We start from the raw sequence: 26,792 nt of genomic DNA, 5'->3' as shown, positions 1-26,792 counted from the left end.
TGCATTATTTATGCAAGTGCCGTACCGAAGACAATGAACACTGGCCCTGGTTATGTGGCAGCAACATAATTTTATGCAATCCATTCAGTTTTATATACGGATGTAGTGATGTTGATGTTGATGTTGATGTTGAAGTACAACCCTAATTATTGCTTTTCTTAAAGGTTTTGTAGGATGCAGGGATAGAATCAGCGACAGTAAACGACACTTGTTTTGCTCAGCTTTACTTGTTTTGCTTTTTTCTCTGGTCCAATGGTCACCTGACTCAAGGACACAGCTATTACCAAAACAGGGTGCAATGACACAATGACACAACATACAGAAACACCCAACACTAGGTGAACTCGGGCTTTGTATCTTTCTCTTATTGTCATTTTATTTCAGAACAGTGCAAACACAAGTATAAAAGATCTCAATATGAAATTTACATTCACATATATCAACATTGCAATCAGGACATTGCAACCCCAAAAATAGCACATAGATTTAAGGTTATAAGTAAAATACTTTCAGTTTACTCTGCAGTAGATTCCATACGTCTTTTTTTTTCTTCTTTTTTTTTAAACCCGTATCATATATGAAAATATCTAATTAACATGAAAATCGAGCGGATTTACTGTGAACATTTTATGCGTTATTAAAGTTCTAATATTTAGAATGACAACATATCAGGCCACTGTTTTGTATATAGAAAATAGATTTTTATGTGGCTACATTTGTTTGATCATAAACTCTGATCTAGGCATTTTTAGAGATAAAATGAGTTTGGCTTTTCTATAATGATTTTCATATATATATTTGTCATGTAGAAAGATAAAATGTTATGTAAGTTTTTTAAATTCTGATAATATATCCATTTTTTGGAGTGAACAAATGTTGATCATAAGAAGTGCAACAATGCTCAAAGTGTAATTATGTGTCCAATTACAAGCTTTGAGAACTTTGTCTTTAATTAGGAAAGAATGTATCACCCAGGGCTAATGTAGATTCATGAAAATATAATTCCCCAAAACCCAGGAGAACACACCCAACATTGAAACATCTAACCCCAAAGATTTACAGGAAGCCAAAACTGTACCCTTAATGGATACAGTGCATATAAAACTCTAGATTAGTTTAAAAAGTAGAATCATACACAATATCACAAAATTGTGCTACAATAGAACACTGGAATTGATATGTTGTTAACAAAATGTGTTGGCACAAAGGAATACACCCAAACCAACAACCCCTGGATAGAAGGCAGTCACCTCAAGAGCCAAAAAAGGCAGCAATGCTACAAAACTCTTAAGCTTTCTCCAACACTTCACAGCACCATGCATGGAGAAAAAAAAAAAAGCAAACAAGCTGTCGATAAAGGTTCGAGACTGAAAAAACACAGTAAAAGTGAACAAAAGGCCACTGTTCTACATTCATGCAGTGCAACTAAAAAAATAGTTTCTAAATAATACCCATTACACGTTTCACCCTTTTTGTTCTGTTTTTTTTGCATTAGTCATGCATTAGAGTCACATTGCACTTAGCAAAAAGAACAAGACAAGGTAGAACTGTGGCATGCGAAGAGGGACATGCAGAGCGGCAAGCTTGAAGCCAACTTCATTCCGTAGGCATATTTGGAGAAAGTTACGATAGCATTTCACTAAGAAATTGAAATGCTATAAAATAAATATGATACTAACTGATCAAATACACTTTAGGACCACAAACCAAGTATCTCAGAGGCCCTTTATACAGTATACCCTGAACGCATGACGGCAACCACCACCTGACTGTACCATTTCGAATCTAATACCGGTTTTATCCTGTGCAAGCACTCCTTCTTGTACAAGTGCCAAGACTAAATCCCCTTGCCACCAGCGCTAGCAAGATCCAGCTGAGTGTTAGCCTACTTAGAAACTCTGAATAGAACAAATATCACAACTGTTTCCACAAATAAGTACAAGCCATGTGAGCTATTTTCAAACTTATAAAAAGCTGCTCATTATCCCCAGTGGACACTTAAGTTTCCTGCAGCTGATAGAGTACATTTCATTCTTTATGTGCAGCTAAGCCACTGTTTTACATGCTGATTTCACATGCACAGCTAGGGAACTTCAGTGTCTGTGTAAGGTGGGTATTCAAGACAAAAGCTTTTTCCTCTGTATTTGTGTTTGTGCCAGACTCCATATCTCCATCATATTAAAAGGTCAAAGAGCAGCAGGAAGTGTGCAGTGACGTCAAGAACGTTCCTTTCTCAAAGCACCAGTGTGTACACTTTAGTGTTTTACTTCACCGGTGTTCGGAGCCCACGGTTTATCCCATTGTTCATGATAACAGGATGCTATTTACATGATTTTAGCCCCTGGATGTACTGGATCATCTGTTCACTCGCTCGAAAAAGGCAACAAGAAGAAATACTTTGAAAGGATACGAGTTTCAATTTTCTGTACATCGATAAATGTTTTTATAAACTTTTCACCGACTAAACAGAACACGAATGGGGTTTTGTTTTAATGTCATGCCATGGGCATTGACTGTCTCTCCCTGTCATGAACTCAAACACACAGATGTAAAATACAGCGCTGATTACGTGATAAATGTTTGGTCCCCACTGCATAAACATGCTTTGAATGGTTAATGCCGTGGCATTAATTTCAAACCATTACTTATTATATTTGTAGGCAAGTAAACACACACACACACACACACACACACACACACACACACACACACAAACCCACACACAGAGGAGTGTGTGTAGCTCCTTTGTTGGTGTGAAGCTGCCATAACTCTAAAACACACGCTCCTCTTTAGGAGCCCCTGATATCTAGCTGGACTGAGGAAGACTCTTTAAAACGGATACACATGTACACACACACACACACACACACACACACACACACACACACACACACACGCACAGACACACACAAACAGACGAACCTGCTCATTATCTTTGCATGTGTCTGGGGGGGGGGTGGAGTTATTCTCTGCATGAGAGATTTCAATGTCTCATCTCTCATAAACATCATGATCACCCTTCGGACGGCGAAGACTTCTATTTTACTCAATTATACTTTGCTTTTTCTCAAGCCTTCTCAGTGTCAGTGTGTTCTTCGGTGTCCTCCAGTCGTCCCCTCACTCCTTCACATCTCACTCCCCCTTGATTTGCTAACAGGTTGGTTGCCATAAAAGTGCCTCCATCTTCATGTCAGTCACACCTCCATCTCCATGTCGACTGAGATTGAGGGCAGGTAGAGGATGCTGTTGTTGGAGGAGGTGGGACCAGGGCCAATATTCTGTGCTTTGACTCCGTAACTGGCAGCACTGGGGGCATGGCTCAACTTGGTCTGGATACATGGGCTTCCACGGTGCTCCAGACTCGGGGAGCAGGATTGGAGCAGACCTTCCTGCGACCAGCTCTCTAGGAAGTAGGTGAGCATTTGGCCTTTGCCTTTCACGCTGACCTGACCGCGGCATAGAAAGCGGTAATGGCCAGAGAGGAGGCGGAAGACGTCTTCGGTCACCTGAGAAACAGGATCTGATTGTGAGTTTGCACTAATCTTTTGTATTTGCACACATTTGTGTGTCTATGTGTGTTTACCTGGATTTTCCCTTGTACTCCTGTACTGTCCATTCTGCTCGCCACATTCACTGTGTTTCCCCAGATGTCATACTGAGGCCTACGAGCACCGATCACTCCTGCAACCACTGGACCTACATTAATACCTGAACAAACAAAATCACAAGGAATCCTATTTTATAAGGAATATCATATATTTATCTATTTAATACATTAAGGTTTTTAGGGTTAGATTTAGATTAGATTAACATTAATTATCTAAGCTTCATCAAAATTTGTGCCAATAGAAGGTCCTTGTAAGGGTGGTATGTGTGTGTGTGTGTGTGTGTGTGTGTGTGTGTGTGTGTGTGTGTGTGGGTCATGCTGAAGAGTCATAAATGTTTATGGATATTTCTGAAAAGATTTGGAATATTTGGGCAGAGGAAAAACGTCAGAGAATGAATGTGCGTATTGTTGTGTGTATCCTGCAGATGTACTTAGGATGTCCTGTGCATGGCCACTTTAGTTCTCTGGCTTTACACATATCACACACACTCAATCACATGTTTCGGTTTACGTCTGTTGATGAATAATAAATGATGAAGCGAAAACTTGAGACAACATTGCAAATTTGCAAAAAAGGAAAAAAAGACAGAAATATGGCATTGGCAAGTATTTAGACCCTTGCGATGACACATAAAATAAAAATAAAAAATTTAAAACAACTTTTATTGAATTCCACCTGTAGCAAGTTTCATTAATTGGACATGAAGTGAAAAGGAACACCCGTGTCTATATAAGGTTTAACATCTCAGAACCCTTTTCTAAATGCACAGTTTGTCTTTTTTGCAACTCTGAAGCGAGATTTTATGTGTCGCACTAAGGAGAGATTTCCACCTGGCCATTCTGAGATAAAGTCCAGATGGGCAGCGTGTTTCTGCGATGATCAAAAAGAGGATTTGCTTTGTGATTGTGCCATTTGGAGGGTTTATTGCTGATAATAATAATAAAATAGAAGTTTGCAGCATTTTAGTATAAGGCTGCAACACAGCTAAATACTGACTGTGAATGCTTTCAGCAGCATTCCCTAATGGCAGTGGTCACATTCAGCAGGACAATGCACCCTGTCACACTGCAAAAAAAATGTTCGGGGATGGTGGAGAAACATGACAAAGATGTCATAGTGTTAACCTAGTCTATATATTTCCAAGATCTTATTAAGGATCCCTGGGATCACATTTCCAGCCATTTTAATGAACATTGTCAAAAGTTATTGAACTCTTTCTGCATTTTTTTGGATTGTCCTGGTGTCACATGATCGGCTGATTAGATAATTGCATTAATTTCCAGGTGTTCCTAATAAAGTGAACAGTGAGTGTAACTCTGATATTTAAGAGAGCCATTTTACTCACCCACTCGAAGCACAAAATCGTTGTATGACTGGTAGTTTATCGCATCTAGAACTTTGAACATCTCTATGGCAAAGTCGGCCACCGTGCATAAATGTTCAAAAATGGACTTCTTGGCCTATTAGGAAGAGACCAAAAGAGAATAGTCAATATACATCTTATATAGAACATAGAAACTTACATTAGACAGACTTTAAAACAATGATATTTCAGAGGAACTCTTAAAATAAAATGAATAAATAATACTAGACATAATACATTTTATGACAGAGTTAAAACATGTTTGTGTTACAAGATATATCAGGAACATATACTGGGATGTATCAGGTAATAAAGCTTATTACATTCTATTAACTATTTAGTATTTACAGTGATACTAATTGGAAAGTTATTTGAGGAATGTAAACCTGGGCCTACCAATGGGTTGCCATGTAATGCAATGTATACACGTTACTATAACACAAGCAAAACAAATCCAACATCAGTAAGCAGAATTCAAATGTAATCCAGGCTTAGGTCGGGCGATAGGCAAACAACACAAGGCAAAACAAGAACTTGAACGTGATACCAAAACAAGATCAAGAAAACGGAAGATGTAAAAATTAAACAAAAGGCTAGGTAGTCGCAGTGTGCGGAATGAGTTACTTACACACTGACACAAAGGGGTATTTAAACACAAACTAATCAAAGGGCAAATCAAAAACAGCAGAGAACAACAGACACGTGAGGGGAAATGAGAAATGACAAGACAGAGGCGGAGATATAACATGAATGAAAACAAAAGCATATGACTATGAACACAGCAACATGGAAGTGAGTATTAGCGATGTGACCTGGCACATGCTACACAATGCCGTGAACAGACCGGGGGGGAATCTCAGACATGGGTCCTGAACATGTAATTTTAACCCACTAAAATCTCGAACACGTTTAACATTCATGTTTGAATGATTAAGAACGGAAACATGAGAATGTTTAAAAAATCATAGTTACTGATAGTAATCTCGTATGCCTTTATCATATAATGTTAAAAAGCTTCCTGGGTACTACATCATTCCCTAATCATATGCATTTTAGTTGCGATTGGTTCAAAGTTGTGAAATTTAGCTCATACATATGTGACGCTCCAATGAAACATTCAGTGATCCACTTTTTGTGTACCTTAGAACCAGTGGTAGGAACAAGGCCCGCTGCTGCCATGTAAGTGCTGCCGATAGTTTTAATCTTCTCAATGTCCTTAAAACACTCTTTATCCAGCAGCTGCAGAGGCAGAGGGACAGAGAAAGACAGAACCAACTAAGCAACTGTAGAAATGACAAAAAGTAAATAAAAGTAAATTTTGTTATACATGAACATTTTGCCCCTTCAGATAATTAGTTCTATACACAAACAAGTGTTTAATGACCCACATTTTGTCTACTTTTATTGATCCAGTGTGCTTCATATCAATTCACAGAGACACAGAGTACATGTAAATGTTTGAAAGTGGAGATAACTACAGGCATCAGATATTTTGAGAAATCTGTTTTTGTACCAGAAATGCCATTTGTACCACAGTGGCCTATTGACTCCACTGTGTTGCAAAATGTATATAAAAAGGACCTCACTGCATCGAAATCCGCGATGATCTCATTGAGGAGCCGCAAACACTCTACACCCATGTTGTTTCCATCCAGCTCAATGTAGAAGTCATTGAAATTTGGGATGGAGGCGAACAGGACGCCCACCTGAGAGTAGGATTGATAGTACAGATCCTGTGAAAGAGCAAAAAGAATGTCCATCAGAACCTAGTGCTGCCTTGTGCGGTTTTGCTGTAGTATATTTACAGGAGTTTAAACAAATAAAAATTGGAAGAATATGATTAATTACACACAATAAGAATAAAGAAACATGCAAATAATCAGTAATATTATCAGGCGTAAAACCCCATTATAGTTCTGCATAATATCAGTCTGTTAAAAGAATAAACTGTCCAACAGTCATATGAGCATGCACGTGAGATAGTTGTAGGTAAGAGTGGTAACAAAACATTCCAGGATGTTTGTTGACATCACTTCCCAGGGAGAGGCTTAGATAGGAATAGAAGCTGGCAAAACATATTAACCCTTTAGTTGCACTGAAGGCCATATTGTTTACTACAGAAAAAGGAGACAAGTAAGTTCACCTGTAAATTTCAGTTTTTGGAACTGAACTTTCCAAGCTCAGCTACAAATCAGGTGCACTAATCCCAAACTTGACCCATTTACACAACCATAATACAGCATCATCGAAGAATCTGTATTAACCCTTCACCTAATATCTGATGAAACACTGCAACGCCACAACATAGTGGAGACACTGGGAACTGCAGCAGCCTGAATAAAGGTAAAACCAGCAACTTTACCAGATCATAGGATTTTTTCAATCAAGTTAAAGGAAGATATAAGAAGAAAATACACATCAGAGCCATAAATGTTCTTATTAAGGAAGATAATACACATCACAGCCATAAATGTATCACATTGGAATTTGTTGTATGATTTGGTTTGTATGGTTTTAGAAATTTAGAAGTAGCAAAAGTAAAAGAGAGCAAATGAGTGGATTTTATGTGGAACAGAAATCAGGTGATATAGAAGGCCTCCACAGAAAGCTACTCTAATGATGCTAGCTGACACAGTTTTAACCACTGGATCAGATCAGATGCACCTTTTAAGTTAAATCTGCAGATGTCGAGGCCCTAAGAACTGTCTCCTCTTTTTTTTATCATTTTTAATTTGTGGACACACATTCCCATGACTCGAGTGGAATCCCACATACATCTATCCATCCACACATCGGGACTGCCCTAATGTTGCATATGCCAATATTATCCATGACTGTGTCGTCTAAATAGGCAGCAGTGAATGTGATCATGATATATTCACAGTATGATTATAAAATGCAGTCTATTATTCTGTAAAATAGCAAGTGTACCAAACAGCCAGTGGCAGTTCTTATTGAACTCTACTAATAGGAAATCTTGTATTAAATCAAAATGAGGCACATCCAGACAATCGAGAAGCTCTTCATTATAGGTAATTGGATAGACATTGAAATTGGTAATTGTGTTCACCTTGCAGAAGACATATCTGGCTTGGACACTGTAAGTTTAAGTCACTGAATGATGTCTCTATAGTACAATCTCTACCATTCTCCCTATTGTCTCCTCAACCATTTATCCTTTTTGTTCATGTGATCAGTAATAATAAGAAGATGCCTTTGTCGAATATACATTACAACACAGTTAAATTATTTTTCCCATATATTGTTAGGAAGTTGGGGTCAGAGGACAAGGTCAGCCCTAAACCAGCTAGGAAACAGTTAAGGGTCATTCTCAAGGGCCCAACAGTGGCAGCTTAAACCTCTAATCTTCTGATTAGTAACACAGAGCCTTAGCCATTGATCCATTATTGCCCCAATATGTCTGTTTACACACAACCACACTAGGAGAGTGTATCAATGTGGAGTTTATGCCCCTAAATAAGGGAAGAAAGATATACAAAATGTAGATTTAAAAAACGCTAAGCTCTGCTCTCTGTGACGGTGAGAATTCCTGACTCATTCACTACATGGCAAATTCTGTTGCTTTGGCAACAAGGATCACTTCTCACCACTCAAGAAGGCTGAAATGGTGACTCTACTTTGTTTTCCCATTCTTTCACAATACCTTTTCCTCAGCAGGCGTCCTTAATACAGACTTCCTCAGCTCATCATGTGACACAGGGAGCCCTTGCAAGTCTGCAAGGGGTGTGTGCAGAGAGGGGGGAATGCAAACACCAAAGGCGTATGTCCATATGTCCTGCTGCTAGCTTCCCCCTGCCAAGGCCACACAAATAGTATGTTGCTTTGTTTGTCAAGACACACCCAGACCTAAATAAGCTGCACAAGCCCTGACCAATCAGCACCTGAGATTACTGAGTGGGAAAAGTGGGGACCAACTGCCACATTTGTCTCATGCATTTGGCCCTGATATAACATTATAAGGATTATCCAAGGATATGTGTACAGATCCCCAAATGAAACCTCACATTCATCTTATAACACAAAACATTTAAACAGTCTCTTTATAAAGATACTGTTTCTGAATGATTGTGAATTCTGTCAAGAAGATATTCCATATATATCAGCCATTGAGGGCACCATATTGATATTGTCTAGGCACCTTGGTTCAGAACGATACCTGCCAATGCCTGTCCTTCTCTAAAATGTTTTAGCTCTTCAGTGTTGGAACGCTGATTTTACCACCTAATACACTAGCACTAGTGACGAAAAAAGCATTTCAGACAACGAATCCTTGTAGATTTGCTGGATGCTTTGTATCGCTTCACCGGTTAAGAGCGTCCACCAAATGACTAAATACAAATGTCAACAACTACACAGACATAAACACAACCAAACACACAAATGTAAATTTCAGCACTGTTTTGACTCTAAATGTCAGTCTGACTCTAAATGCTGTATACACAGGCTCTAAGTGGTTGATCAGTGTATATTTGCAATTGAAAGGCTCAAACAACAAAGCTGTGTTTGGCACTCAAAGATCCTGGTGAGTCATAGCACAGTCATGGTGTTTGACCTGTTCTGACTAAATTGACCATATGATTGTTTCCTTCTCCCGAAAAGAGAAATACACTGATATAGAGTATAAGAGGAGTCATAGTCATTGCAGGTTTCATATGTACTTTTAAACAAAGAGTATTTGTAAAAACACACTTTACCGGCAGAAACCCTTAGGTGAATGTAGTTACTTTGAAATACTGAATAATGTCAGCAATATAATAGTAATATATATATATATATATATATATATATATATATATATATATATATATATATATATATATATATAATATGTATATAGTGAGTGGCCTCTGTAAAAGCGAGTTAAGCTGGCAGGGGTGTGATGAGTTGGATAAAGTGTGAAATTGTTCCTGCTGAAGGTGTATTCTGACCATGTTGCGTGGGTTAGACTGGAGAAAGTGTTGGGCCACATGGGCAGGGAGCAGGTTAAAGAGAATCCTCTTATTGTCCAGCTTCACCTTCTCCATGTCATGTTTGTCCTCTTCAGCCTGGAAATAGCACACACGCAAACACGTAACACGCACACACACACACACACACACACACACACACACACACACACACACACACACACACACACACACACAGGTAAAATATGAGTGTGAACGATCTCTACATTTTCACTAGCAAGCATTGCAAAAAGTAACTTCTCAGTTATAAAGAGCACTGAGACCGATAATGGCATGGGCTTGTTCAGCTTTTTTGGGGGGGCAGCACAAAGGTGTTGTGCTTCTGCCTAACACACTTTGGGATCATCGTTTGACCCTGCAATCTGTTTTCTGTCTGTGTAAATTGTGCATGTTCTGCACATGTCAACTCAAGTCAAGTGTATTTCTATAGCGCTTTTCACAATGGACATTGTCTCAAAGCGGCTTCAGGAATCAAGGTGAATGACATGTTCCAAATGTGAAATGTTCCAATTTCTAAACTGTCCAGGTTTGGTGATACTATATTGCCTATTGATGTGAATGAGTGTCTGAAGATGAGGATTTTTCAAAATGTAAATACTTTTGTAATAGTCCACAAGGGGGTACTGTTCATTAGCAAGTCAAGTTTCTCCGTGTTTATTTGTCGAAATGTTTACATTTATATTAAGATTAACTGAAAATTTGGCCTCAGGTCTGCATGTGTGCTGGGTAATAAATGTCACAAGTAACCTGATTGACATAATTAAAAAATACTAGCACTTTTACTTAATGAAATAAACTGGAATTAAGCTCTATAGTAGGTCAAGATATTCCACTTTAACCCACTTAAACTATATCTTCATGGAGCTCTCTTTGTGCACATAGGGATTATCATACTGGAAAAGGTTTGGTTCAAGTGAGGGGACATTTTTTTACACTACCACATCGAAATACATGCTTTACATTTATGTGCTTCCAAATTTGTGGTAACAGTTTAAGGATTATCCACATATGGCTGGAAAAGGCAGGTGTCCCAATACTTTTGTCTAGTGTAATTTTGATGTCAATTATACAGGTAACAAATTGTTAAAGGTTAAAACATTCATGTATATTTAATGTAAAATTAATCTCAAAAAGTTTTTAACATTTTGCTCTAGCTAGAACAAATCAAAAAGTTAATTGAAGTTTATGTGACATTGGGTTGCCTTCATTGTGTTGGTGTAATTCTTGTGTTCCATTTCGTTCCAACATCTTTGTTTGTTTGAGTAAAAAAAAAAAATTATTAATAATTATCCCAAAAAATGCTCTTTTTTTATTTGTATGACTCTAATAAAATATTCAGACTGACTCTGACTGTAATCAAATCTTTAATAATACTCAGTCAGATTGTACTGCACATCCTGTGTAACTCCTTAAGACCGCATTACTGCTTTACATTCTCTTAAATCATGCGATTTTTAATCAGCATCTGATTACGTTTCCTACATTTTCGTAACCAAGACTGTCTGCAATTCAAGATTATTTCTATTAACCAACTAAGCTGACACCATCTGATCTCATATTTAGGCAAACATATAGCATATATTTTTAGATGTTCCTGTAGCTACTAAGTACTCTGGGAATCACGTTGTTTTTCATCACCAATGGTTGAATGACAGCTGCTTCAGTGAGGATTAATAGCCAGTTAAAATGATATAAATGTATCCAGTTTTAGAACATCTGCTAAAAGAGAGCTTAGAACTAAGCTAAAAGTCAAAAGTTTAAGAGAACAGCTGGAGAAATACAAAAAAAAAGAAGAAATTAATTAAGATTAACTGCTGCAAAGTTTTACATATAAACTTTAATGAATATGCCATTTGAAGGGAGAAAATAAATACAAATTTAGACTGTCATTGGTGATGGAGAGAATACTTTGAGAAGTCTATATACAAATTCACACACACACCACACACACACACACACACACACACACACACACACACACACACACACACACACACAAATACCTGTGTGGCCCAAAGGTAGTCAAGTCGCAGTTTGAGGTCCTGTTGTCTGCAGTGGAGTATCATTGCTCCAGAAAAGAGGAGCATAGCCAGAACAGGATCATACCCATGTGTGTGAAAGAACCCTCCTCTACATACAAACAAAGCACAAACACATTCATTCATTTGGACACATTCAATACAGCACTTGCATTATTATTATTATTTTTTTTAATAATACTCACTTAAACGATTTATTAATCTCAAAAGATTATAGTACGAGATTATGTGATACCCTAATCTTTGTAGATTGAGGTACAATGGCATACCCCAAGTGTAAACACCTGTTTAAATCTAGCGTTATTATTTCTTCAGGTGTGTGTAAGCACTGGTCTGGTGCTATTGTTGTGCGCTTGGTGGTTGGCCGCTCACCCCACAGCCTGCCGATAACCGCTGGTCTCCATGACAACGGTATGGAGGACGTTGAGGAGGAGAAGCAAGAGAATCTTGGGTAGCGATGACACGCGCAGGTAGAGAGCCATGGATAGCAATGCCATCACGCAAGATAAGAACACGTACGGAGTGTATTTGCACACACCTGTGCTCACAGTCGTGTTGTTCACTATGAGAACCGTGATAATAGAGACGCTAGAGTTGCCCTGCCAGGACCATGGCATGCACGCCACCTGTAAATCAGAAAGCAACATGTCCACACAGTATGAGTTTTTCCCTTTAATTCAACACCTGAAAAGGTTTTTTAAAGCTCCTAATGTCGAGGTGTTGATTAAAAGTTGACCAACTGTGGATTTAGCTAGGTTGGATCGTACGTGATGATAACCAATTATTTAACTGATAGTTTTTTTAAATGGATACTGGATAAAAAAACAAACAAACAAACAAACAAACTTAACACTCCATGTAAAAATAGTACTGTACTTTTTTTTACAAAAATAAAAATACAGTACTGAATCATGGAAATGTGCTAAATTAAATAAATATGAATATATTAACTATTTTCCTAAATATTGAGGAAAATAAAAGACATGAAACAAAAAGTAATAATGCAAATTAATAAAAACAGTTACATCCAAAATCAATTAAAAAGGACACATCAAATAAACAGCACGTGGCGTCAGTGATTCGCCTTTAGAGGCCGCTCTCGTCCCGGAAAAACTATCAGTATGGATTTTTGCCGACAGCCGATAGTTCCAGCAATCAACTATCTTTATCGATTAATCGGCAAAACCAATGAATCGGTCAACCTCTAGTTATTATGATACGTTAATTAAGATGATTATTGACTTTTTTTTTTATATTTTCCAACAAAAACAACTAAATGGCTTTTTGGTTCATTTCCAAACTCACCACACAGCCCTGGGTCACCGAATACGTCAGAAGGACCAGAAAGCCACACAAAACCGTCCTGATCTGCAGAGTAAGACAGTCTGGAGAGCACTACAGAGAAACACACATTGCACAGGAGATGACGAGGCCACAGAGCCACAGGATGAATAACTTCAGCTCTTTACTGTTTCTGCAGTTCAGCAATTGCTGCTTGTGGTAATGTATCATACCTGCACATGAGTGATGTGAAGGTACATTACACTCGCCATATGAAAACAGATACAAATAACCAGCAAAACAATGATCACCAGACCTCTGTGGGGAGAAAGCGAGAGACAGACAGAGACAGAATTAGTTTGTTATTATAGTAAATGCTATAATAACATAAATAATATAGAAAAAATATAATAATAATATAATATAAAATATGAATAAATATAATATAATAAATAACTAGAAAAATCATAGCAAATCAATTTAACAAAAACTGTCAACAAAATGTATGTCATTTTAATAACAAGAATTAATTTTTAGAGAATTAATATTTTAAATGATCATCCACAGGAACTGATTAATATATAAATAAATAAATGCATTAAGCTCCTCCTAAATTTTATTTATCTTAATTTTTTTTTTTTTAATTGGTGTTGTTATTCAGGTTGATAAATTCCAGTTTAGTATTAAAAGAAAAGAAAAGAAAAGAAAAGAAAAGAAAAGAAAAGAAAAGAAAAGAAAAGAAAGAAAAAGGAAAGGAGAAAAGAGTGTGGGAATATTATACATTATACAATATTATACAACTCTCTCATTTAAATTGAACAGCAGTTGTTTACAGATCAAACACTAATCACAAGTGCAGGATTATTTAATTGGCAATTGAGAAAATGCCAATAAAAAATAAACTAATAAAAGTTAGCAAAACCGAAACTTATGCTAAACATGTTTTCACTTAAATTAAATAAACAGTAATATCAAAATAAAGCTAATTAATAGCAAAAAACAACAACACACAAACTAATAATGGCAGCATACGTAGTTATGTGTGGTGCTGTTGCATGAGTTACATACTGAGGGATAATCAGAAAATAGACGAGAGCGAAGAGTGAAGTGAGGAGGAGAGAGATCACCACAGCGCTGATAAAGCCGTCATCATACACCTGCTGATACTGAGAGCAAAATAAAGAGAGAGAGAGAGAGAGAGAGAGAGAGAGAGAGAGAGAGAGAGAGCAAGAGACAGAGAGAGAGAGAGAGAGAGAGAGAGAGAGAGAGAGAGAGAGAGCAAGAGACAGAGAGAGAGAGAGAGAGAGAGAGAGAGAGAGAGAGAGAGAGAGAATAAAGTAATAAAGTGCAGTGGGTATTTCAAGATCCAAAAGCTATTACACAATTATTTCCTTTGTCTTCAATATGTTTTTTTCAGAAGATATGACCTGCTTTTATGATGGATGATGGCTAAATCCACATGGGACATAGAAGCTAAGTACAATCTACCAGCAGCCTGACACTGAGGTGAACATGAGCTCACTGAATGATGCCTTCTCTTCATTAGTGCTGAAAACTAGCATCTGTCTCCCTGCTGCAATATATATGCATTGTCATTACTCTCCTGCTGAGGCTGGGGAAAGCCAACGCTCCCTATTGCCACAGAGAGAAAGTGTGTGTGTGTGTGTGTGTGTGTGTGTGTGTGTGTGTGTGTGTGTGTGTGTGCACGCATATGTGTGGGCACATTCTTCAGAAATCCCAGAACTGTTACTGTTGCCCCCGTTCTTATGGTGGGTGGGTCCCTTATGCCAGTACAGTAGGTGTGAAGAAGGGATTGAAAAAAAAAACAGAGCGAGAATGAGAGAGCGAAGTAAATGTGGGGGTGAGAGGTGGATGAAAGTGAGAAGAGACACAGAGTCACGAAGCACAAGAGAACAATGTGGGGGATGCTGCTTGTGCATGTATGTGTGTGTGTGTGTGTGTGTGTGTGTGTGTGTGTGTGTGCATGATTATGCTGGCTTTTATGTTTGCATTTGTGTCAGCTAAAAATCTTTTCGTGCCTATATCCAGGGCTTTTCTTTTCACCTACGTTCCTCACCGTAAGAGCCAGACTGAAGGTCTTTGGGGGTCTAAGTAAAAAAACTGACCTATCATTTAAGCTTAAATATAAAATATAAACATATAAAAAGAAACTCTTTCCACTTCTTTTCAACACAAATGCTCTTTGTGTTAAATATCACCTATAAACATGATTAACTAACACAACATTACTAAAGCACCAAAAGATCTAGCCCAGATTTTTACATACACCCAACACTTACAATGATCATATTTTACATGATCATATATTTCCTGTGCTTTCAGACACAGTGATTACTACATTCCACTAGGTCAGGATCTTGTGTTAATGTTACTGTTTGGTATAATTGTCTTTTTTGCTTAAATTGAATCAAAAACTTCCACCATCTAAAGAATTGCTGTAACTTAGACAGGTTCATGGTCATACACACTGCTTACTCACACACAGTTTTTCAATTCAGTCCACAGATTTTCCTTTGCAGTTGAGATCAGTGCATTGTGACGGTCTATGACTTTCTTTTGCTGCTATTACGGAAAACATGCTGCTTGGACCGTTGAGGGTCTTGCGGATTAAAATGTACTCAGGATAAGATTGAACTCTGGTTTTGCATTTATTCTTTCTTTTTTTTTTTCTTTGAGTAGAGCCAAACAGCAATGAACTATGTGCCTGAATGCTTACTTGCAAAACGGCTTGACAGTTGTACAGCTGTTGGGTTATGGAGAACAGATTAAAGGCTGCAGAATATGAATAGCAATGGAACAGTGTCTTTAATCAAAGAGTAGTTATAGAAAGAAAAAAAAGCACAATATGTTGGCCAACAGCTGTGTGGTGCTAAAACAACCTACAACAATGATTACGTCGGCTTGACCACATGTTCCCTTGCTCTAGTGTGAATCTGATAAACTAGGCATTATGTTCTGTTACTTCAGGATAAAACTGATTAGCTTTGTACTTCTTCATGTTTAAACACTAAATAAAGATGTAAAAGGAAATAGATGTTTCTACTAGGGGTAGTAAGATTCACAGAATAGTGCTGCATCAATTTAAAAAGTGTGCATCGGATAAAATGTGGCATTTATTTTAGAATGCATTGTTTTTAACATATTTGCATCAGTAAAAAATGATTTATTTGTATATAATAATTAGTAGATGTGCAATACTTTTTTTATTCAGAAAGTGACCAATAATTTGTGATTAATATTTTATATGTGGATTGATTTCAAGCACATTCTCAGCACAACTGCTGCTACGTGAATATGAGGAATCATAACACTGCATGTGTGTCCTGAGTCACATAGAATATAGATTAACATGGCAGAGGTAGAGATGCATCTTCCTGGTGACAAAACAGGAAAAGAACATCTGGTTTAAACCTTCTTTTTTTTTTTTTTTTGCACTACAAAAGGCCTGTTGGTGAAAAGGCCATACGTTAGAAGTCAAAGGGCGCTTAAGTATATTTATGATTTGCTGTCTGTCTGAACCAAAGGAAAAAAGAGATCTATCTGTACCATACTGAACTGCATAGTAATATATTTTTTCCAATGCATCGTACTTGCGTTGAATCACAATGCGTTGAATCAAATCTAATACGGAACACGCTGCATCGTAATAGGAGAGAATCATATCGAATTGAATCGCATCGTAGCTGCTTCATATGTATCTTTAGTGTATCGTATCATTGGCTACAGTGGTGGACGAAGTACACAAAGCATGTACTTGAGTAAAAGACATCCACTCTGTAAAATATGACTCCAGTAAAAGTAACAGTACTTCTTTTAAACTTTTACTTAAGTACAAAAGTATTTGCCTTCAAGTGTACCTAAGTATCCAAGTACTATAACTTATATTGATTAGTTTCAGCCTTAAAAGCTCCTCTCTGCTTCAGCTGGATCAGTAACATATTCTTAGAGCAGTCCACAAATTTGGACACATTTCTGAAAGCTCCCTTTCATGTAGAAATATCACCCTAAATGCATTTATTGCACAATTAAATACACGTCATTGTGCACAATTTATCAAACTCTCAGAACCAAGCACCAAACAACTCCTTGGCTAATTGTAGCAATAAGATACATACAACATCGATATCCTTAAAATATATGTCTTTTAAATTAGTTATTCAAGCTGCACTGGAGATTCCCCCTTACTGAACTCAGTTCAGGACCGTTTTAGTACAATCACAGAAAACCATTATGACATCACCTCAATTAAAGCTAACCAAATCAATAAGTGCTGTTAAGCTACAATCCAAATAGACTAGTTAGGTTGTAATTGTTTTGTTGCTACACACATTAGGATAAACTACATACTATAAATAATAAAAGTTAATATTATGCAGCTAAAAGAAATATTATTGCTCTATGCATAAAAGCATTGTAGGCAACACAACATAACCTATAGTTATTAGCCTTTTTCATTAAATGCATTAGCCTACACTATTTTCATAACGAAATGAGTGATAGAGCTGAATTGGGCTCCTCAGGGTTTAGACCTTGTTTTGTCATGCATGATTTTAATTTGGATTCAGCTCTGCTTACTGATACCCCGTCCCTCCTTTCTAAATGTATGAGTGAGGGAACTTGCAGTGGGCGCACTTTAAGTCCCGACCATTTTCATTCACCGTGATATGATTTAATAATTGACCAGATCGTGCAAATGAGCGAAAAACAAAACAAAACAATGATCGTTTTTTTCCTCCAGAAAATGCCGTGTGCCGCCCCCCGGAAAGATGCACATGTCACCTCTGCCCAAATCCGCCATTGCCAAGCATCAATTAAAACAAGTTCAAAACAGAGCGCGCGCTCCACTCTGATTGGTGGCTTGCTGTGTGCTTAACCAGTTACGTTTTTTACATTCATAAATTAAAAGGAACGACTGATTTTGCGAAATGTAGTTGAGTAAAAAGTACCATAATTTCCAGACTATTAGGCGCACCCAAATATAAGCCGCAGGTGTCTACACTGAAACTAATGAACTTTACACAGGTTTTAACGAAAGAGAGTGTCTGTTACACGGTGTAACGGGTGAAATATGTTGTGGCTCCTTTAAGAGCAGAGCGGCATTTTAAGAATAGCCTGCCGCCACATTTTTCCGCTATTACTGCATGTGTGCAAGGACGAGGAATATGTCCTTATTATTTTCTGATGCTCATTTTAAGTTTCTTTGACTAACCCGTAACGCTGTTGCCAAGAAGAATAAAAATGCACGAGTTTTGGAAACCTGTCTGTGCTTATATGATTTCTGTTGCAACTGGAGTTAGTGAGCTATCCCATGACCCTGACTCAATGCGTTACAACGGCTTGTATCTAAACAGTAGCCAACCAAGAAATTAATTGTTCACTGTCTTCCTCCTTCCTTTCACAACTATTTCTCTCAGGAGTTTATCTTTTGGCATCGTTGCGCGTTTAAAAATCACCATCGGTGAAGCTTTTCTCCCGATGCTCAGAACACATGTGAAGTGTGTTTTTTCATGGCCGGTTGTTTTCAGCGTGATGAATGATTCACATTTCCTGTAGACAGTCCGAGTGAGCGGCAGGTCAAACATCAGAGGAACATCATCCATATTTATGATGTGGTGCAGCCCGATTCAGTGGGAGCGCATCTGATTTAATATAAAGAGTTTAATTGGTTCACCTGAACCCGTACGCAATTTCATTGGTCTAATGTTTTGGTGCTCAGTTTTTTGGCTTGAAGTTTGTAAACCGGGAAAAACCCAGGAAAAATCCATAAATAAGCCGCTTCGTTTGTTTAAGCCCCAGGGTTCGAAGCGTGGGAAAAAAGTAGCGGCTTATAGTCCGGAAAATACGGTATGTATATTTGACTATTAAATGTAGTGAAGTTAAAGTAAAAGAAATACTTCAGTAAAGTACAGATACATGAAAAATCTCCTTAAGTACAGTAACGAATTACATGTTACTGTCTACCACTGCTTGGCTATGCATCGTTATGCGAATCGCATCAGCCGCAGTTTTAGAGATGCTCATCCATAGTTTATAAATCAAAAAACTGTACATGAATAAGTAAATGAATGCTAAAAATGTGTTTGTTTCTAAGAATAAAAAAGAAAGTTTTTGGCTGTTCGTATACCTACCGTTCGCTCTCTTTCTCTGCTCCTGTAGGTCAGGGTGATGTAATTGAGGTCTGCCGTTTCTGATTCGGTTTGCCGAGCTTCAATAAGTCTTCCAATGTAGCGATTCACACGTGTGCCAGGTGAGTTCTGTGCTACTCCCGAAATGGATGTGCGGTTGCGTATCTTTTCTGATGCAGTGCGTAGAGCTCGCCTCTGTAGTGATGGATAAAAAACTTTTGTGATTGTAGAGCTTCACATGAAATATAGCAAAACTCATTGCTATTTACTTTTATGGCATTTAGCTGACGCTCTTATCCAGAGCGACTTACAATGATCTCATTTATACAGCTGAGCAATTGAAGGTTAAGGGCTTTGCTCAAGGGCCCAGTAATGGCAGCTTTGTGGTGCCGGGATTAGAACTAATGACCTTCTGATCAGAAGTCCAACATCTTAAGCACTCAGCTCCCCCTTATGCATCATTTTATTGATGAAGATCAATGCTGAATTTTAGCAAAGATCCAGACAGTCATGATTTATGGCTGATTGTAAAAAGGAAGCATAAAGAGTACACTTGCACACACACCCACACATCAAATCCATTCGTGAGTTTTTGTAAACTAACCATTTTTTTCAGTCTACAATCACCCTCTTCAATAGGAGTAAAGGATGACATTAGATTGGATTAAATTGTAGTATTCTCATGTTAGTGTGTATGTACATGTGTATGCAATATTCAGACACAATCTACTCAATCTCTATTGCTGAACCAAATGCTTGTCACTCACACGATATTTTATTAGTGTGCACGTGTAAATACCCACCTTATCGTCGTCCTCGCAAGTCATGACGTTGGAGAAGGGGATCTCGGCCTTAAACATTTTCCTGCAGTGCATGAGCTGCACAAGGAGGTAGCAGACCGTCTTAAACTTCATCTTCTTTGCTGGCTTTATATCAGACAGAATCAAGCCAGGGAAAATCTGGATTAAAAAGGGAAAGAGAGGGCAGCGGAATCTTCTTTTTTCGGTGTTATGTGAAAAAAAATGTCAGTGTTAAAAGGAGAACAATTAACATTATTAGTATGAGGAAAGAAGAATGTCAGGAAAGCAGCATCAGTTACTTTGATTATACAGGTGAGCATAAAACACATCAAGCAAGACTTCATTATCAAGAAATATAGACTGGTGTCATTTGCATGAGCCTCCAACTGTGTATGCCTGTTTCTGTGTGTGTGTGTGTGTGTGTGTGTGTGTGTGTGTGTTTGTGTGTCCACATGATTGGATTGGCCTGGATAATGTCACACCAATTACTTGTTGATATTTATGTCGCTACCTTCATAATTATGCTTCATCTGAAGAGTATGATATGTGTGTTTAAATGCAGGACTGTACACACGTGTGCAGTTCTACCTTGCGCCTGTGAGAGGGCACAATAAAAAAGGTCTCAATGGCGTGTTTGCTGAGAAAGGCGTGTCTCTCGTGCCCATTGCCTGGCTCCACCTCATAATCTCCATTTAGGCATTCCAGAGTGGCTTTGGTGATATGGACCTTACTGTGGGGGAACACAGAATCACTCAAAAATACATTATCAGCAAATACATGGCTGTGGGTGTGTTTATGGGTGAAATTTTGGGTCCTACTAACTGTGCATGTTAGCACTTTGGTGTCAACTGACTTTTCCAGCCATTTGTGGTTCTTCCAAAAACTGTTACCAAACAGCTGGAGGCACACAATTGTATAAGATGTCTTTGCATGTGGTAGCATTTAATTGTCCCTTAATTTGAAACTGAAGACCTAAATTTGTTCCAGCATGACAATGCCGCTTTGCACAAAGCCAGATCTAAGATATGGAGATATAGAAGATATGGTTTTAGTAGAAGATTTTGCGTGACTGCTATATACAGTCATTCTGAACTCAACCCTACTGAAAATCTTTGGGATGAATTGGAACACTGACTGCACCTAAGGCCTTCTTACCCTAGATCAATGCCTGACTTTACTAATGCCCTTGTGGATGAATGTGTACAAATCTCCACAAAATCTAGTGGAACACCTTCCCAGAAAATTTGAAGGTATAATAACAGCAAATGAGGACTAAATACATAATAAAAAACACATACAATCATATAGGATCATCACATAATGGATAGCCATAAATGTTTGTCCATATTGTCTATTTGTGTATGAAATATGCAATCCACAAGACCTTGGTTAGTATGCCAGCATATTTTCGTGTTTTACTCACTGACACCATTAGTAAATCAAGGCCCCTTTACTTTTAGATGCCCAAACAGGATTCATCATTGACTTTGCACAAGTCCAGCTCTAAACAAGTTCAAAATCAGGGTTGTGTTACTTCTTTTCCACTTGCAAAGACAGCAATTCAAAAAGCTTGTGGTTGCAAAAAGTGTCCAGTGGTCAGGAACTCCTAAAATAGTCATGTAAAAACTGACCCAGGGAGTCCTCCTGCCTCCATCATGTTCGCCAGCGTGACATCATTCGACCAAACATCATATTGCCACTTCCTCAATCCCAGAACCCCACACAGCACACGACCTGTGTGCAATCCCACACGCATGTTCAGATCCACCTCCGTCGCCTCAGCAACAGACCTGCAATTAAATTACATGCACGCACACACACACACACACACACACACACACACACACACACACACACACACACACACACACACACACAAGCACTTTATTCAGCAAACTTAAATGCTGTTTCTACCACTGTTTTTTATTTATTTATTCTTCATTTTAGATTTGATATTTTCTATATTTTTCTTTTTCCCATTTAAATTTATTTCTATTCTATTCTGTCATTTATTAATTAAAATGTGATGCTATAGACAGCTGAAAAAAAAAACTTTCATTGTTTATGTGACCAACATAATTTGTGACAAAAAAAAACCCCTATCAAATATTGCCTCAATATTAAAAAGGGGTCACATTTATTTCTACAATAAAAACAAGTAGTATATTAAAATAAATCATATTAATCTAAAGTGATATATAATCACTTCATAATTCATGTGTTACTATAATGTTCTGTATAGGCTTTTGTCAGGCAGACCTGAAGCAGCCAACCACATATATGAATGAATACTACAGTCTTTTTATTGTTTCAGTTTTATATTTAACTATAGGATGGCAGCTCCAATTATGCTTTTTTCCCTCAGTTTGCTCCAATGTGCTCTTGGCACCTCAGTATGATTAAATTCTTATATTAAATACCAAGATAGAATTGTAAGATTTGGGCTATGGCAGTCCAAATGTGTCAGTAAGTCAAAAAGGCAGATGAGCCATGACTCAGAAACAATATAGCTATAACAGTCTCTATGTGAATTAAATAAACCTACATAATGGTCCTTAGAAATTGATTAAATATATCTAAGGGAGAATTGTGATCTCAATTCTAAGCAGAAAAATAAAATTCCTATTATTTCACCCAGAATCATAAAGCCAAACTTGAAAGCATGCAAAGAAATCTCCTCTCACCTCACTACCTACATATCACCACACACCAAAGAAAGAGAGAGCAGGAAAGAGAGAATGAAGAGGGTTTGCTGGGTTTATTTTTAACAACACAACCTGAATGAGGGAAAAAAAAACTCTAGAGTTGGAGATGGGGGAATGTCAGAGTGAGAAGAAAAAGGAAGCATTTATGTGTGTGTGTGTGTGTGTGTGTGTGTGTGTGTGTGTGTGTGTGTGTGTGTGTGTGTTTGTCCACCTGTATTAGGTGATAAGATTCCAGCCACAAGAGAAACAACCATTGACATAACAGTCAGTCAGTCAGTCAGTCTCTTTCTCTCTCTCTCTCTCTCTCTCACACACACACACACACACACACACACACACACACATATATATATATATATATATATATATATATATATATATATATATATATATATATATATATATATATATATATATATATATATATATATATAATATACACACTGCCCGTCCAAAATAAAAAAGTCACTGCCTGTATTTAACTAAGTAAATAGGTAAGAGCCTCCCATTGGATCATTACTGCATGAATTATTATCTTTCAGCTGGCAACAACTTATTTAACTCTAACTGATGCAGTGAGTAGCTTCTCATTTCTTAAACAACCATGTCGGAAGACACATCCTGTGGTCTGTAAAAAGGTGTCAATCTGTTTCAAAAGGGTCAAATTATTGGCATGCATCAAGCAAAGAAAGCATCTAAGGAGATTGCTGAAACTACTAAAATTGGGTTAAGAACTGTCAAAATGTATTAATAAAAACTGGAAGGATAGTGGGGAACCACTGGTCGGAAGTGAGGAAAAAATGTGGTCGGAAAATAATCTTGAATGATCGTGATCGACGATTACTTAACCGTTTGGTGAAATCAAATCGTAAAAAAAACAACAGTAGGACTCACGACTATGTTTAATAGTGAAAGTAAGAGCATTTCCACGCGAACAATGGGAAAGGGAACTAAAGGGAATGGGACTAAATAGCAGTGTAGCCTTAAAAACCACTTATCAGTGAGGCTAATCTGAAAAAAAGGTTTCAATTTGCTAGGGAACATAAAAATTGGACTCTGAAGCAATAGAAGAAGGTCATGTGGTCTGATGAGTCCAGGCTCAAATTGTAAAAGAGTGGTTCAGGAAACATGAGACATTATTTTTACACATGGATTGGCCACCACAGAGTCCATACCTTAGCCCTATTGAGAATCTTTGGGATGTGCTGCAGAAGACTTTGTGCAGTCTTTGTACTCTCCTATCATCGATATAAGATCTTGGTTAAAAAATTACTGCAACTCTGGACAGGACCCAACATATGACAGTTTGTTGTTGCTGTCTTTTCTCATTTTCTTGTTGGAAAAGTAAATGGCATGTCAGACTGATGTCTCATTTAGAGGTTCAAATTGGTTGATCGTAGTAAAGACTGATAAATGAATAAATGCTGGGTATTGTAGTTTCACCACATCAAAGTGTGAAAACAAAAAAATCAATAGAAAATCTAAATTCTGTTAAAACGCTTACACTAAAGCGATACAATATTGTGCAGCAGAATAATACACACCACAACTAAAAAATATAGTTCTCTTTTATTCAGAACTTTTAACTGCCTTAATTAAAAGTCACTTTGAATAAAAGCATCAACCAAATGAGCAAACACAGTGGATTATATATTATATTTTTTTAATAAATAAATCTTTTATATTTCTAGACATAACTACTGTATATTGCTACAGTACCTCCTCTGGTTTCTTGGAGCTTCCTGAATCAGATTTTAAACCCTGATGCTGTTCTACAAAGTCAGAAATGGACCAGCACCTCTCTATTGCACATCTTTTATCTCAATCCACACCACCATGCTTCTTCTATCCTCTACCCTTGTTTAACTAGTCCCAGCATCGTTCAGGGTACAAGGAAGGCATGCTTGAATACTTTTCTTTAATCTGCCAATACGGTGGTAGAAGAAACTTCCACTTGCTTTCTGAACAAATGAGTCACTAGAAGTCTTCAAACGACATATAAAGACCTTCCTCTTCCAGAAGGAGCTAAATTAGAACTTCTAAAAAAACACCATACTTTTCTAACTGTTTTACCTCACAACAGAAAACATATTCTTAGTCTGCGATCTAGTGAATTAGTCCTAGAATGTTTTCATTGATAGAGACTTCAAAGCCCTTTTGTAAGTCCTCTGCCAAATGGCATGAATATAAATAAATATTGCAATATACTGTGAAAAGTATAGTAAATATATTGCAGTAATTAACTGTAAATAAAATGCATGGCTTGCTATTATTTATACATAGACACTTTGCTGGTATGCCTGCATACAGCAAGTTTTACAGTGCAGGTTTCAGAAAGGAGAAATTACTGCCCTTTTTCCAATTTTACAGACTTGCAGAAGGTCACAAATAATTAATTTGACCAAATTATGCATGTTAATTGAAAAAATGTATTTCAAGTACAGCACAAGCGTATACTCTGATCATGGATGCTTAATAACTCAAACCAGTTGTAAAAACAATTTGAGAACGCATCTTTACCGTTCCTGAAGTCATATTCATTTTTTACAAAATCCCCTGCTGGATTGTAAGCAAAAATAATAATAAATAAATAAATAACTTTTTTGTCTTACAAACAGATCTATTTCTGTTGTTCAGCAATGGCCCATGTGAGTCCTAGTAAAGCTGATTCTGCTTGTTCCCTTTCATAGCTGGAAGATTATTTTGGTTTCTCTTGCATGTAGAAAGACAAAAGGTTTGAACTACTTTTGAAATGAATTACTTTTCAGAAGATTTCAAGAAAATGCACAAATTAAAGAAAAAACTTTCACATCCAAATGAAACATCTGCAAAAAAGACACTTCACGTATAAAGTAGGCCATGAAAAATGTGGGGTTTTTTTACACACTCACGTAATGGTGTCAATCATGTCGAGTCCCATTTCCACGCAGCAGTGGGCGTGGTCAGCTTTGGGCTGAGTCAAACCAGACACACAGTAATAACAGTCCCCCAGGATCTTTATTCTTCTGCAGTGGTTTTCCTTTCAGTTATACACACAAAAACAAGCACACACACACACACACACACACACACACACACACACACACACACACACACACACACACACACACAGGCATATACAGAAGAAGGAAACAGAAGAGGAAAAGTAGCACTGTGTGATTGCTCGGCATAATTTTATTCTGCTAAATCAGCAAGTATTCATTATTTATTATTATCCATTAGACACACGTTCCTCACAGAGTGAACTTTGTATATAATGTTCCTGTTAGAAATAGTAGCTGGATAATATGCTTTAGAGAGTCAAGGAAGCAGGTACATTTATACATTAACAATGCCCTCTAATTAGTTTGGAATGGCTGTAATAAATAAGCGTACCATTGTGCGTGCTTGTATGTGTGTGTGTGTGTGTGTGTGTGTGTGTGTGTGTGAATGCACAGTGAATATGCCAAACACGGGCATTGCTACAATTCCTATGATAAACTATTGAAGTAGATTCCCTCCCACTCAGGCTTGGAAAAGCAAGATAGAAGGAAAGACAGAAGGAAGGAGCAAATTCAGATCTATTATACTGTAGGTCCAAATACAGATACTTTGCCTTTTTGTTTCATTCCACCACTCAAATCTAAAGTCATATATTCAGTTATTATTATTTATTAATTAATTAATTATTTAATTAAAAGTTTTAAACAAAACATTTCACTACGCTATCCTACAACCGCTATAAAGCTAGAATATGCAAGAAAAAACCCTGGATAATTGCGAGTATTGGAATATGAATCTTCTGATGATAAGTACGCATTTCTGTTGCAACACCAAATTCAATTCTGGCCTGAGGGACGTGAGAACTGAACAACATGGTACT

The 26,792-nt window shown here is 37.4% G+C and overlaps 1 protein-coding gene across 2 annotated transcripts in view; it reads right to left on the bottom strand.

Annotated features, from left to right (window-relative positions):
* Nucleotides 1–344: 344 nt before the first annotated feature.
* The window catches only part of adcy1a (adenylate cyclase 1a), a 48,908-nt gene continuing 22,460 nt past the window's right edge, over nucleotides 345–26,792 (bottom strand). The window contains exons 5-20 of one of the 2 annotated variants that reach the window (XM_046836842.1): nucleotides 25,822–25,949; nucleotides 21,857–22,015; nucleotides 20,814–20,955; nucleotides 20,229–20,351; nucleotides 19,429–19,620; nucleotides 14,348–14,445; nucleotides 13,513–13,597; nucleotides 13,304–13,393; nucleotides 12,371–12,624; nucleotides 11,963–12,089; nucleotides 9,921–10,037; nucleotides 6,558–6,704; nucleotides 6,112–6,210; nucleotides 4,954–5,068; nucleotides 3,584–3,708; nucleotides 345–3,506 (exon numbers count right to left, since the gene is read on the bottom strand). In XM_046836842.1, the coding sequence (XP_046692798.1) occupies nucleotides 3,195–3,506; nucleotides 3,584–3,708; nucleotides 4,954–5,068; nucleotides 6,112–6,210; nucleotides 6,558–6,704; nucleotides 9,921–10,037; nucleotides 11,963–12,089; nucleotides 12,371–12,624; nucleotides 13,304–13,393; nucleotides 13,513–13,597; nucleotides 14,348–14,445; nucleotides 19,429–19,620; nucleotides 20,229–20,351; nucleotides 20,814–20,955; nucleotides 21,857–22,015; nucleotides 25,822–25,949 (2,313 nt within the window). In that variant the 3' untranslated portion in view covers nucleotides 345–3,194. Of the gene's footprint in view, nucleotides 3,507–3,583; nucleotides 3,709–4,953; nucleotides 5,069–6,111; nucleotides 6,211–6,557; nucleotides 6,705–9,920; nucleotides 10,038–11,962; nucleotides 12,090–12,370; nucleotides 12,625–13,303; nucleotides 13,394–13,512; nucleotides 13,598–14,347; nucleotides 14,446–19,428; nucleotides 19,621–20,228; nucleotides 20,385–20,813; nucleotides 20,956–21,856; nucleotides 22,016–25,821; nucleotides 25,950–26,792 lie in introns of both variants that reach the window. The other variant, XM_046836841.1, reaches the window with a different exon arrangement.

Source organism: Silurus meridionalis, chromosome 23, assembly GCF_014805685.1.
Source record: "Silurus meridionalis isolate SWU-2019-XX chromosome 23, ASM1480568v1, whole genome shotgun sequence".
In the NCBI taxonomy this organism is placed as follows: domain Eukaryota; kingdom Metazoa; phylum Chordata; class Actinopteri; order Siluriformes; family Siluridae; genus Silurus; species Silurus meridionalis.
The sequence above is the reverse complement of the archived record's forward strand: the minus strand, read 5'-3'. Positions and strand labels throughout refer to the sequence as shown.